The following is a 14,811-nucleotide window of genomic DNA, read 5'->3' as shown; positions in this document are numbered from 1 at the left end:
AAGCTTTTCCCCTGTTAAAATGATGTTATGCCTTTAGGAAGCTGAAGGGGTGATAATTTGGGACAAAATCCTTCCCTTTCCAGCACTCCTGCAATCAAATCATTGTTTCCTATTTCCATGAAGGTCAAGGTGAGCCCTGACTCAGAACCACAGGTGCCAGAAGATAGGTTCCTTCTCTCTGTTTGCATGGGGGTGAGTGGGGCTGGGCAGTAACAGAAAGGGAAATCTATTCCCTTAGACTACTTAGCTGGCAAAATTTATTTCTACGGAGTGCTCTGGTAGGACCCAGGTCGGGGGTGGGGGGGTGGTCTTTGGACCAGCAGCATCAACAGCACCTGGGAACTTGTTTTAGAAATGCAATTCAGACGAATTGAATCAGGAACTCTGAGGGTGAAGCCCAGCAGTCTTTTAACTTGCCTTCCTGGATCTCTCAGGTATGCTAATGTTTGAGAACCACTGGCTTGGAGATTCAGATTCCATTTCAATCAGTGTTACCTTGCCCTCTTTGAATGGGAAGGGAGGGGATCTTTATACATGTTACCAGATTGATTTTCTGCAACCTCTCTAGGCTAGTTGCTTTTCAGTTCTGTTCCTCTTGAGTTCCAAGATCTTCCGACCTCTTCAATCAGTGAAAGGACTGAGTCAGTCACCAATATAAGAAGTTGGTGGGGCAGGCATCAAGCTGCTGTGATTGGAGCTAGAGCTTCTAACATGGGCACTGAGGATTTGTGGGTCCGGAAATCTGAAAGGACAAAAAGGAGGAGACATCAAAGAAGGGAAATCCAGTGTAGAATTGAAAAACTGGCATCCAAGGATATAATTTGCTAGTTACGTGGTCCTTTTCCAGGCCTGATAGCTGCCCTGAGGTAGGTGGGGTGGGCATTTAGCACAGAGGCAGGGAGTAAGGCCAACTTGTACAAGCCCTTAAGAACCCAAGCTTTCCAACCTCACAATGCACTGAAGAACAGTAACGTGCTGTGCAAGGAATTTCTAACCATGATTTGTCCTATCCTATGGGCAAGGTCCACAGGAGCATCAGGGAGCCTCTCGTACACAAGAGGGAACCAGGCTCATTTAGTAAGATGTGACTCAATGAGATTTGAACTTAGACTCTACTAGGTAGAGGTTGTGACCAATTAAGCCATGGCATCTATGTCAAAAATGCATTCTCCTACTTTGAAGATGCTCTCCAATTCAGGTTTTGGGAAGGGATTGTTACCTTCTCCAGCTCCTCTCTTAGGCACACCCATGGGGGTCACACTGTAATGAAAGTTGTAAACCCGCCACCCCTATGGAGATCTCCAAGGCAAGAGGTTAGATTGAACCTAAGTCTCTTCCGGGGAGGGGGTCAGCCCCTCTCCCCTAAGGCAGAAAAGCTTGGCTACTGCTTTCTTCAGCTCCAGACCTCAGGTTCTCTTTCTCTTTCCCTTTCTGTCACCACCTCCATTTTTGCAATAAGAGAAGCTTTTCCTCCACTCTTAGCTCCCACTTCTCTTTTTCAGTTTGATTGGTTTGGTTTGGTATTTTGTTTTGTCTGGGAAATGCCAAACCTTCCTGAGGGTGTTTGTTCTTCCCAGTCCCTGTCCTCCTTCTAGCATAGTTCCTCTCTCTTGTCCAGTTTCTTTTCGGTCAGCCTTAAGCCTGCCAAGCAGGGTCCATTCCTTCCTTATACTTCCCACTTTCTTTTCTCAAATTCTTGGCTTGGCTACTGTAGCTTAGCTGCCATCACACCATCCTGTATCTCTGTCTCTCATATCCGGTCTTGGCCTCGGCTGCTGGTATTGTCATAGTCAGGTCCTTTACTTCATTCCCCACAGGCTCTGCTTCCCTTGATGGAGCTTCCAAAGTGGCTTTCTATTTTTCACTGCTTTGATTTTCTCCACTCCTTCCTGCCTCTTACGGTTCCTGAGAACTAGTCCCAATTCTACAAGCCCTTTTTTGAGTGCTTACTACATGCCAGGCCTGGGAGATTGTGACCACGGTTCCTGTACTCCACATGTTCCTCCGCCAAGCCCTGTCCCGCCACTACTTTCCTGCCATCTCCAATGACACTGCGCCAAGGTGCTCTTTTCTGGGGAGCTTTGGGGGGTAAAATATGCCCACTTGCCATCCAGTCCAAGTGCTCTGTGCCTGCCAGGTTTCTAGCAATTGCCTGATTTTTTTCCCCTCTGATGGACTTGAACTTCCCACAGAATACCCTGCTGGGAACCTTCGTCTGTATCCTTTGGGATCTATAATATGCTCTTTATGGTCCTTGTCCATTGAATAAAGGATGTATTGGCTGTGTCACTGATTTCCTCTCTTGGTCTTTCCTTTACTTTTCCCCCCATTCTTAGCTCTTCAATCCTGATAAAAAGGCTGCAACAGAGCAGGGACATGAGACAGCTCTGGGGGAAATTGTACAGCCATGTGTGAGCTCCCTTCCTGCCCCTCCTGGAACATAAACCCTTAGACACTTAGACTGCTGAGTCTGGAACCTGAGGTGGTGGTGGTGACTGCAAATTGACCCCCTAGGCAAATTCACAATAATTGGTGATTTGGGGGCAACCAGAGGCAGAAACTGGGTCCACCAGATGCATTAACTTTTGAGGGTGAAAAGGTTGGGTATCTGGCAGGTTATCAAGAATATGGAGAAAGAAATAGTATGGGAGAAAACATGGAAAGCTGGCATGGAGAAACCACCAGCCTCTGACCCACTGACATGGCCTTCCAGCCCTGGAGCCTCACTGGGACAGGGAGCAGATACTGCTTTGCAGGCCTTGAGCACAAGGCAGAGGCTTTGCTCTTCTGCCCTGGCGGTCACCTCTGAGAGCTTCAGGCCTCTACTTTTTAGGGGTTGCTTGGCCTCTGCAGCTCTCCCAGCACCAGCCAGACTTTTGTCGCCTGCCTTCGTGCTTCATGTTTTCCTGCTTTCTTGCAGTGCACTCTCACCACCTCCTAGTCAACTTAGTACAATTTGACAAGTCTGGTCTTTCTGCTAACTAAAAGGGGGAGGAGGGAAGGAATTGATAAAAGGGGGAGGAGGAACACAGCAGTGATAGTCCATGGAGGTGCCTGTTCTCTCAGGCAGCTGCAGTGGACTGTGGAAAGCCTGACTTCCTTCTTATCAGTGCCTTTCCCAGACTCCTCCGAGGCCTCATGCTGACACCCCCCCACACACACCCTACCTTCCAAATCCTTTCCTAACATGGTGCCCCCATAATTGCCATGTTAGAGTTCCCCAGAGGAAGGGAAAGCACAGGAGAGCTCTATTGTTTTGAGAACACTGACAAATGGAAATGTTCACATGTCCGAAAACAGCGCCCCCCCCCCAATGTGTTTAAGAACATCGTCCTCTGTAAGAAACCACTAAATCATTAAAACATTCAGTGTAGAAATAAATTCTAAACTTCTCACCTTTACCTACATAAAAAAAGATGTCTTGTAGAGTTAAGAGTAGATGGTTCAACATCTATAACTGTGATGAAGAAAGCACTGGATTTGTAGTTAAAAATCAATTTCTAAATTGTACATTTCCTAAACATTAGCTTTTTCACTTTAGATCTAGGATATTGAGGTGAAGGTGAAATTAAATAATGCATGCAAAAGTACAAACTACCTTATAAATGAAAAAGCTATAGTTGACAATTATGTGGAAATTTCTATCTTATTTTTGAGCAAGCCACAATTTATAGGACTTGAAAACAAATACAAAAAAGATATAGTAAAGAGTCATTCCTATGTCTTCTCTATAATTTGCATCATCTTCCCCTCACAAGAGAATCCCTTTTTTTTGTTTATCCTTCTGACCCGTCCCGCAGGTCGAGCAACGAGGACCCTAGAGGGGGAGTGAGGATCAGAAAGGGGCAAGAGGCACAAAGAATGGAGACAAGACAGTGCTCTGATCAAGTCTCGTTTATTCTTAGTCAAAGCAGCATTTTTGTAGCTCAGGAGAAGAGGAAGTTTTCATTAGGGAGGAGCGCAGCCACAGCTGGGGCGTTATCTAACAGATAAGAGTTAAAATGAAGGACAGCAACTCCCAGGAAGAGAAAGAGGGAAGTTGCTCTTAATTAGGAGCAGACAACTATTATGGGATAATGAAGCCATGCCAAGCAGAACTTTAGGATGCCGGTCAGCAAGACTTTAGCCGAGGAACTTTCTAGTTCCCCACATCCTTCCAGAGTTTCTTTATATAAAGAGATGCATTTTCCTTTATTGGTATATGTGTTTTATTTTTATTTTATTTTTCATTTAATGTATCTTGGGGAGCTTGTGATAACAATACATAGAGAATCTCCCTCTCTTTACACCTGCATGCTATTTTACTGGGTGAAAGCTTCACACTTTAACCAATCTCCTCATGGTATTTAGATTAATTCCAATTTTTTTTGGTTACTGCAATGCTGCAGTAAAAACATTGAACATGAGTCTTCACAAATGCATTAGTATCTAAAAGATAAATTCCTAAGTGTGGTTCTGCAGGGTTAAAGGATATCTGCATTTGCAATTTGGAAAGCCAAATCCCTTCTATCGAGGTAGCAGAGCTTTACACTCTCACTAACACTGTATGTGAGTGCCTGATTTCCCCACAGCCTCACCAATGGAGTAGGCTCGCAAACGTTTTTGGTTGATTGAAATGCTATAATGCTTTTTTTTTTTTAGTGTGCATTTATCTTATGAGTAAAATCATATCTTTTTTCATATTTTTAAAGGCCATTTGTATTTATGTTGATTTTTTTCAACAACCATTGAATATTTGATGCTACAGAGCATCTATGGTTCATTACAACTCTAAAGTCCAACAATTTTCTGATCATCATTGTACTAGGCAGTTGAGATACAAGGGGAGCAAAGAACGGAGGTCGCGGCTGTTCCATTTGCTCTAAAGTTAAATATCCAAATATGCCACTATAATGTGAGCAGAGCAACGAAAAGTGGGAATTACGTTTTACCCATATTTATTCCCAGCAAAGGGCCCATTATTCTGCAGGCACTTAGGCATAGTGAACACTAGTGATGAGATTAGCTATTCTTGGGAATTCCTTTCACAGAAGTACCCAGCTAGGATTAGAATCTAGATAATCTGGGTAGCCTGCCAGTGAGTTAAGGTTGTTTCTTCTATTTATTCAAAGTACAACCACCCTAAAGCTTATTAATGAAAAATAATCTGAAATGACCATTGTTAGCTATATAAAGTCAAGGTCTGACAATATATTTGGTAAGTTTACTAGTGAATGAAGTTTTATTAAATGAAGAAATCATAATACAAACGGAAGTATGACGATTCTTAGGAAATCTAGAAAACAAATTCTTGCCAGTGTTCTTTCCATCCTAACTTAGGAGAAAAGCTTTCTAATTCTAGACCAGCTGGTTCTTTAGGTAAAAGCATCCAGCACTATAAAGGGGCAATAAATGTGGCTATCATAAGGGCATTTGATTTTGTTCTAATTGTGTTTCTCACTGCCTCTTTTCAGATAGCTCCCTATTCTTTTTTAATTTTTATATTTCAATTACAGTTGACATTCAATATTACTTCATAATAGTTTCAGGTGTATAGCACCATACAGAGTCATTACAATATTATTGATTAGAGTCCCTATGCTGTGCTTTACATTCCTGGGACTATTTTGTAACTACCAACTTGTGCTTCTTAATCCCTTCAGATGGCTCCCTATTCTGATTCTGATTCTTCTTGTTTCATCCTTCCACTCACAGACAATTTAAGAGCACGATAAACCTAATTACAGCAGGGGAACATTCAAAAGTTCAAATACTCTGTGGATGATATACACATTTTGTTGTTACTCCGCCTTTCAAAGGCTTAAAGCAGTGATTCTCATTTAAGGGTGTGAGAGGGTGAATATTAGCACCACTTAAGCTTTTTTGTTGTTGTTTTAAATATACATACCCAGTTCCTCCTTATAGAAGATATGACTTTCCTGGGAAAAGCTTGGTCAGGCATACTCTTTAAAATATCTTCAGGTTGTTCTAACACTTTCCCACTTCCCATATTCACGCTCACCTTTTTTCAAGAATAAAAAGCACCTCCCAGCGCTGGCTGGGTGGCTTAGTTAGTTGGAGTGTCATCCTGTACACCAAAAGATTGCAAGGTCCATCCCCAGTCGGGGCACACACCTAGGGGCATATATGGGAAGCAGCCAATCAATGCTTCTTTCTCACATTAACGTTTTCTCTCTCTCCCTTATAAAAATCAATAACAACATATCCTCCAGTGAGGGGGGGGGGAGCATGTCCCAGGTGTTTCCCCTTCTCCCCACTCCTTTGGTTTCAGCTAGAAACACCAAGTTGTTTCCCTGAATCAGCTGCTCTGCTGTTTCCCTTCCCAGCAATCATTTCTGTGTCATGGCCTATGGCATGAGAAGTGCTCCCACGATGTTCTTAACTTCTGAATTCAGAACTAAAAGGAATCATACATTTGCTTCATATTTGAGATACAGTGCTCAATATGTTTTTTACGCAAAAGAACTATTCATTATCTAACCTCCCCCTTTCTCCTTGTATTTCTGATATTCATTCTGTAAATCATAGTTTACTCTCTAAGAGTTGGTACTTTCCCAGTTGATAATTCCCTTATTGAATTTTATCAATCAAAGCATATGTAATATTTAAATCCTTACATTTTACTGACACTTAAAAGTCACCTAAAATCATCTTAGTCCAATCCCAACGTTTTACAGAGAAGGAAACCAAGACCATGAATAGTTAAGTGATAATTCAGCTGAGTTCAGAGTGGCAGAACTTTGATTTGAATCCTGGTCTTATTAAGTACTGATCCAGTAGTTTTCTGCTATAGCACATTATCACTCCATCAAGGATTACTTTTACTCACTTAGCTCTCAGTGATGAGCACCTACCCTGGGCCAAGCCCTGTACTAGATGCCTCACACACTTAACATATAAAACATATTTTTAAGATTATCAAATCATGGCAAAAGCTAGAAAGCCATTACAATCAATATTGGGAGAATGAACTTTTTCCTAAAGGGGAATTCAGGTAAGAATACTTCAGGTCAGTGGGACCACTCAACTTAAAGGCAGTCTCCTCTTCTCTGGCCCCAGTGATGCCCTTTGCTTCTCACCTTACATGCCCTCTCCCCCAAACTGAATCTAGATTTGCTAGGCTGTCTAATATTAATTTAACACTTCTGTCTAATCCCATGAAATTGCTGGTTTTCTTCTGTTCTCTTCTGGAAAGATTTTCCTGGGTCCTTTAGCAAGAACAGTCTCCGCTCCTTTTTCTTTTTTTCACCCCACATGCTCCTGCTACAAAGCCTCACCTCAACAACCGCCCCCGCCCCCCGCCAAGTGAGCAAAGAGGAAACAGACACTATTGTGGCAATTTGAAAGGTCTTGTGAAGAGTTTGTCCATTTCAACGAGGGTGAGAGCTGCTCTAATTGGAACCTTATGAGGAAAGGCATCTGTGCCTGGAGGAAGGGAAGGTGCTCCCGCACTAAGGATTCCCAGCTGCATTCCGGGGGCTTTCAGGTTTGGTGGGAGTCTTTGTGTGAGTAGCCCCTGAGTCAGTTTTAACTGCGGTTGACCTCTGGATGGTCCGTTTTACCGGCTTCTCGGAGTCCTGCTTCCTCTCTTCCCTTGGCCTCTTCTCCTCTAGTGTCTTAGGCTTGTCTTCCTTCATGGCCCGTCCTCTCCCTCCGGCCGGCACCTTGGTCCTCGTTTCCTCCTTGGCTCTGAAGCGCACGGGGTCCTTCGCTCTTGGCCTGGACTTCCTCACGGTACTTGTCCTGACATTCCGTCTCCACGCTTCCCTGGCCTTCCTGGCCGCCCAGCGACGCGTGCAGCGCCTCCGTGGGACCCGCGGCTCCGCATGGGTCCTCCCCGGGGGCCGGACGCCTTCCAGTGTCGGGCGTCCCGGCTTTGTCTTGGGCTTCGGAACCTTCCAGATCCTGAAGTAGCCAGAGCCGTTGCTGCCGCTGATCCTCATCAGTGTGCCCTTAACATCAGACTTGGGCGTTTCGCCGGAGTGGCGGCAGCACTTCCTGCGCATTTGGTAGCCAGCCTGTCCCAGCTCCTTCTTGAGAACGGCCAGAGTCAGCCCGTTGTGCGAGGCGATGGCTCTGAGCAGCACCTCGGACACTCTGAGCACGGAGTGCGGGTCCTGCTTCGGCGGTGCCCCGAGGGTTTTTTCCATGGGCGGCTGGGTTTTAATTTCAGCGCCTTGGGATTCAACATTGGGTGCGGCCGCCTCAGCCATGGCCCTGCTCCCCCTCCGCGGGGCTACTGGCCTTGGAAATCACCTACCTAGGAATCAGCGAACGCGGAGGCCGGCTGGGCCACGTCACAAAGGCAGGCCCGGCCCAGAGGTTCAGGTCCCAGTGAGGGGGCTGACAGATCCCTCCTCGGTAGGGACTTTTTTTTTTTTTAATATCTGATGACCTACCACTTCCTTCTAGGTCTAAATCAATCCACATCGTCCAGACCGACAAAGGATCTCCCATATAATTTTCCGGGTTTTGTTCCCTGCTCTTGTGCTCACACTTCTCATTGATCTTGATCTAGACCTCTTTTTTAAGTTCACTAGTTTTCTTGGAAAGTAGTGCACACCATCTACCCACATTTCCCTAAGGGGAGAGGTGCTGCTATCCACTATCCAAAACAAGTCCTAGGATGCCTTTAAAAAGTAAATGTGGTAGTATCTAACACAGCCCGGCCCAGAAACGCCCACTTCAGCTCCCTTCAGTTAGGGATCTGCGGTTGTGTCTCACTGACTCCGCAAAGTGAGGAACCCCTGTGGTTCCTCTACGCTAAACAGTAACTCCCGTACCTAGAAAGTTCAGATGTTTCGTTCAGGTGGATTGGAACAATCAGATTCCAAATAGCCTGAGAATGCTGGACTAATCTTTATTCTTTGAACAGACTTGGCGTTCTTCTCCCTCCCAGTCCCTCTTCTTGGATTGTCTATCCCCTTTCTCTGCCCAGACATTCTGTTCATCGTTCAAAGTTCTGCTAAATTCTTTCTGCACTGAAGCTTCGTCAGACTCTTTCAGTCAAATGATTTCTCTCCTCTTAACTACCACAATTACTTTCGCAATCCTATACTGCTTTTTCTTTATTTTAAGTCAATTTGGTATTAAAGGGTATACTGTGCCACAATATTTTTAAAAAGAAAAAACAAAAACCTGGACATGGAGCTGGAGAACATAGATACATATCCTAGCTCTTCTAACAGTCATATTACATTGATAAATCTCTTAATATCTTTGAATCTGACTTCTTAAAAAAAATAGCCAATAATCCCTTCCTACCAACATCACAGAATTATTGCAAAGGTTTAGAGGACGTGATGGTAGATGACAAAAGGCTACCCAAATATAAGACGTAAAATTATTTTACTCTGTTTATGTCTTTTCAACTAAGTGAAAAGGTCCTTTTAAATTTCTATATCCCATCTTGTACCTAACACTATCTTTCATTATACATAGAAGGCATTTGATTGAGTCTTCTTAAACTCCTTCCTGGTGAGGAGGCTTTCTCTGGACTCAGAAGGAAACTCCCAGAAAATCAGGAGAAAGGAGTAGGATGAATCTCAAAGGGTTGGAAATGAAGGGACCAAAGAAGCTCGTTGCTCAAGGACCTCTTATGCTAGACACAATTAATTGGGAATAACTCAAAGAATTATTCAAAGAATACTTTAAATTGCAAAGCATATCATATTTTTCCAGAGGACATTCACATATACTCAGCAGTCAACTGTGATATAGTTTCTTCCAGGAGTCAAAGTTCTAGGAAGTAGCTTAGATCTGCGCTTTGTAAACATAAATGTGAGCTCCATAAAGTGCATATCCTAATAATTAGGTCTGGGATGGGGCCAAAAGTTATACCTCTAACAAACTCCCAGGTAATTCCATCTGGTTAAAATAGAAGTGTTGGGTGGCAGGGGGAGAGGAGACAATGAGAAGGGAAGTGGTAGGAGGTGAGACTGGAAAGGTGGCATATGGCCAAGGTATGAAGGACAGATACCATAATAATGACACAGCTGTAAGTGGTCATACAGTAGTAAGTGGTCAAGTCTGGAGTCAAACCTAAGTCTATTTAATTCTGAGGCCCAAGTTCTTAACTAAAATACTGTGCTTGATTTCCCTTTCTCCAAGATTGACCCTCCTCACCTTACATATCTCTATTATGAAGGGGGGGAGTTTATCTCCATAATCACATCTCAAAATCAAGAGTATCTACAAGCACCCACTGTACCTTCTCCCTGTGTTTAAATCAGAGCAGAGAACTGTGAACCCGAGGCTCTCCAAGGGCAGGGACTGACACATCAGCTCATGGACAGTGCACCATGGAAGAGTTGCCAGGTGGAGAGGCAGAGCCACATGAGACAGGATTTCTGCCATTTCTGTAGTCTCTTGGTCTTGCTATACCTCCTGGTTGCATAGACCAGTGGCCACAGGACAGGGTAACCTATAGAGGAAAGAAGAGAAAAAACTGTATGCTTTGAGAGTAGGGGGAAAGTAAGTGAAATCTGACCTTCAAATCATCTGATTCCAGGTAAAAATAGGTTGGATGCACACAATGGTATCATCATAAAAGACAAGAACCAAATAAAACAACCATGTTTATTAATACCCCTGCACTCACAAAGAAGACCAATTAGAGACCTTTGGGAAAACTTTAAATGGAAGGAAAAGATATATACATAATCAAAAACACCTGTGGCAGAAAAAGCCATTTATTTCTATATATATTTCTATATAAATATGTTGTAAGTAATAGAGAAATAACAAAAGCGAGAGGTAGGAAATAAATACCCACTACTACTCAGCTGGCTCAGAGGACAAGAAAACCAGCTGACAGACATTTTCCATAGCACCAATCCCTTAGAGTTCTTTTCTTCTTCTTTGAAATCAATCTACTTGTCAGCCCTCTTCTCTTGACACCTCAAAAGGAAAAAATACTTAAGAAAAAAAAATTATTTAGTAACAGAGTCAGTACAAACCAGCATTTACCCCCAATCAGGAGATACCAACCCAAGCTCCAGAAAGACAACTATCCCTTCCAATTTGAATCGTCTCTGATTATAAACCAGAAGTTATCACATAGAGAGGACATCATCACTCTGTTGTGAGAAAGAGCAAGAGTCCTTAATTTCTGGATGCCTTGTGGGTTGGGGATGGGGGTGGGGGTGGGGTGGTGAGAGGTGGTACTAAGGAGTAATGACTAACTTAAATCCTTCTGCTCAAGTTCCAGAGCAAGATTCTTTTGTTCTCAGCTGGTAACAAGACTTCCTCTGGGCCTCTATGAGGTCTCTAGAGGAACTTGGTTGATTTAGAAAATAAGTAAGCTTTAATTACTGTACTAAAATTTGAGAACATCAGAGATTTTAATTAATCTCACTCTCTCGTACACAGTTATACAGCTCTGACCTCACTAAGGATAACTCCATGACAGAGAGAAGTAAAAATTAGTAGCACACTCTGATCTAACCTCAGTCTGTAACTCATTGCCCCTCCCTAATCCCCATGCCTTGGATTCCAAGGTGTTAGGTCTTTCTGACTCAATTATCTTGCAGTGATTCAATTTACCTTTCCCCAAACTGAATAACAGAAGCATATTCAACAATCTGTTACAACTCCTCCACTGACCTTAAACTGCTAGTTCTTTTTTCCGAAAAGGAACTTTTCTGCCCATTTTGTTTTATAGTCTAAGACCCTTTTCCCCTCCTGAGCTACTATGTGCCTTCCACTCTAATGCAAATGGCCCCACCATGGCTTTGGGAAAGACTACAGTGGTTCACAAAAAGGAATCCAAAAATAAAATAACAAGATTCCTTAAAAGCAGGGAAACACTCTAGCAATTGGGCATTTATCTTTTTACGCTTTAGCACAATTTATTAGAAGTGAATTCAGAGAATCTAGATCCAGGTGCTCACACTGGAGGAGCAGGGCAATCTCTCAGCAATTAGCCTGAAAATATGATGCTCAGGTCCCCTTGGTTCCTCCCAAGTTGCTCTAAACACTCTATGTAACTCACTCTCCTCTATGCGTTCCAAAAATGCCAACAAGAGAGAAATATGGATTTTAGTATTACCAAAATCCCACCCAAGTTCCTTTTCTCACCCAAACAAAGGAGTGTTATATAAATTAAACCTCTCATCCACTCATTATTAATAGTGAGTTTTTCCATGAGCCCAAGAACCATTCTACTAGTCAGTTAAATCTCAAACTGAAAACTCATTTCTCTGAGGATTTATACTTTCAACATGAGCCTTGGGCATTCCAAGACACAGTTAGGGTACAGCCCCACAATAACACTACATTCTGGACATCATTTAATTTTGTTATAGCGATTCCTGGCCATCCACCCTCTGTTAAATTTCCAGAATATTGTATGAATGAAGCCAAAGCAGAAACACAGAAAACTGCAGAGTAGCAACCATTTACCATATATATATATATATATCGTCGGCAGCGGCGGCGGCAGCCGTCCGTCTCGAGAGACGATGGTGTAGCTTAAGAGTCTATCTGCACCGCCGAGAATGGCTGTGCAGTCCGACTCGGGAGTGACACGGTATCTGTCTCCTCCCGTGTTGAATCGACATCTTGTGATGACGCTGGAGTGTCCTCTCCAGTGAAGCTGAAGCTACAGAGCCTGGGCAGGATGATATGGAGGGTCTGCTGTTGCCCATGCAGCAGACCCCCCCTCTCTTCGCAGCTGAAGGGTCCAAGGGAAAGACGGAGTCAATACAGCTTGGCTTCAGGTGCGCCGCAGGAGTTGCCGGTGTTGACTACAACGTCAAACCGCCTTAGGGACTCCGGCTTCGGATTTTCTGTCGGGGTTTACTCCCTTAGCCTTTCCGCTGAAGAGGTATGCCGCAAGGCAGCGGAGGTTTTTTGGAGTCAGAGTTTTCCTTCTCTGATGTGCCCTGACTGGAAGATCGAACCAGCGACACTTAGCTCGCAGGCCGACGCTCAATCCACTGAGCCAAACCAGCCAGGGGGAATTCTTAGACTACAAAAGGAGTTATATATATATATATATATCAGAGAAGGAAAACTCTGACTCCAACAAACCTCCGCTGCCTTGCGGCATACCTCTTCAGGGGAAAGGCTAAGGGAGTAAACCCCGACAGAAAATCCGGAGCCGGAGTCCCTAAGGCGGTTCGACGTTGTAGTCAACACCGGCAACTCCTGCGGCGCACCTGAAGCCAAGCTGTATTGACTCCGTCTTTCCCTTGGACCCTTCAGCTGCGAAGAGAGGGGGGGTCTGCTGCATGGGCAACAGCAGACCCTCCATATCACCCTGCCCAGGCTCTGTAGCTTCAGCTTCACTGGAGAGGACACTCCAGCGTCATCGCAAGATGTCGATTCAACACGGGAGGAGACAGATACCGTGTCACTCCCGAGTCGGACTGCACAGCCATTTTCGGCGGTGCAGATAGACTCTTAAGAAGCTACACCATCGTCTCTGGAGACGGACGGCTGCCGACAGTCTAAGAATTAAAACATTCCAGACCTACATGCCCAATATGATACTTTGTTGGTACTAAAACCCCAATACAGAGAAACTTATTTATATCCCAATTTCTAAAGACCTAAAATTCACAAAATCCAAATTCCCTAATTGTAAGAGACTCCGGGTCCCTTGGAGTGGATGAAGAAACTACTCAGACACTCACCATCTGAGGAAGGAAGGGAGGGGGTTTTCTCTGAGGAAAATCTCCCTTGTTTCTTTATTAGCCAGGGTTTTTATCTACTTTCCACATGCAGAAATGCATAAGGGAAACATGCAGCCCTTCCCCAAATGGTAGGGAGTGAAAGGGAAATGCAGATAAATACAGGGTTGAAACGCCCAGGTATTTTACACAAGGTCAAAAACATTTCCTCTTACTTAATTGTTCTGTTTTTCACATTCTACTGACAAGGATTTGAGGCTATTCAGAGAAAAACAGAGCAGGTTCCCTTTTCCTTAAAAGCCACTTTGTATTTGTATTCTATCTTTAAAATCCCCTGGAGGGTGGGATTCAGAGCAAGCATTAAAGATAAGAAAACTGCTGGCTAAGGACCCAAGTTCCTGTTTTTTTGGGCGGGGCCCCAACACAGCAGGTTGTCAAAGTCTTTCAAGCCATGCCTGCCTGTCTCCCACACCTGATTAAAAATTGCTTTCCACCAAATTAAGTGACCATAGAAATAAATGCTCATGCTAAAGAATACAACCAGCAAACCTTATTTTCACTTTCAATTCCTGGTGCACATTCTAGAATTATATGGCATAACTTACACCATTTTTTCCTTCAAAATTCCATTTCTAAATATTTCAACTCCAAAAAAGCTCACTAAATTCTTCATTTTCTGGGAAAATCATTTCTAATTTTCAGTTTTAACCCAACTCCTTCTTCCATGATTTTTTCTCAGGCTTGGATCCATCTAGGGAAGAAGAGCTACTATTTATTCAATGCCTACAAATCTGGCATTGTATTCAAATTACCACCAATTCTTTCAACAGCACTGAAAAGTGGATAATGTTACTCATATTTAGAGATGAGAAGGTAAATGGTGTACCAAGGGAAAATTAAAAAGAGAATTCTCTACACCTCACAGACAAACCCAACAAGGACCCTTGTTTTCCATTTTCCATCTGGAGAAGAAGAATTGCCACACCAGCTCTTTTCTATATCATACCATTAATCAAAGCTTTGAGCAAGAAATTCATATTATTTTTACTATAATTTCTACCCTAGTAGCCATGTCAGTTAGCAATTTATTGTCTCTTAGCACCAAATCCAACCTTTGTTGACTGAAAGGTGAAAATACATCTGGGCCTTTTAAATATTTTTCCTGTCTCTAGAGAGA

The 14,811-nt window shown here is 43.5% G+C and overlaps 1 protein-coding gene across 1 annotated transcript; it reads right to left on the bottom strand.

Annotated features, from left to right (window-relative positions):
- Positions 1 to 6,664: 6,664 nt before the first annotated feature.
- On the bottom strand, positions 6,665 to 8,228 carry H1-7 (H1.7 linker histone). Its single transcript, XM_090273079.1, has one exon. It carries the CDS (start codon positions 8,211 to 8,213, stop codon positions 7,452 to 7,454), a length of 762 nt encoding a protein of 253 aa, XP_090129205.1. The 5' UTR covers positions 8,214 to 8,228; the 3' UTR covers positions 6,665 to 7,451.
- Between the last annotated feature and the right edge of the window lie 6,583 nt (positions 8,229 to 14,811).

This window comes from Furipterus horrens, unplaced genomic scaffold (genome assembly GCF_987537825.1).
Source record: "Furipterus horrens unplaced genomic scaffold, mFurHor1.1.pri manual_scaffold_4, whole genome shotgun sequence".
Lineage (NCBI taxonomy): Eukaryota > Metazoa > Chordata > Mammalia > Chiroptera > Furipteridae > Furipterus > Furipterus horrens.
The sequence above is the reverse complement of the archived record's forward strand: the minus strand, read 5'-3'. Positions and strand labels throughout refer to the sequence as shown.

Coding starts and splice junctions, on each gene's coding strand:
- H1-7 (XM_090273079.1), bottom strand. CDS start 8,213: ATGGCTGAGGCGGCCGCACCCAATGTTGAATCCCAAGGCGCTGAAATT.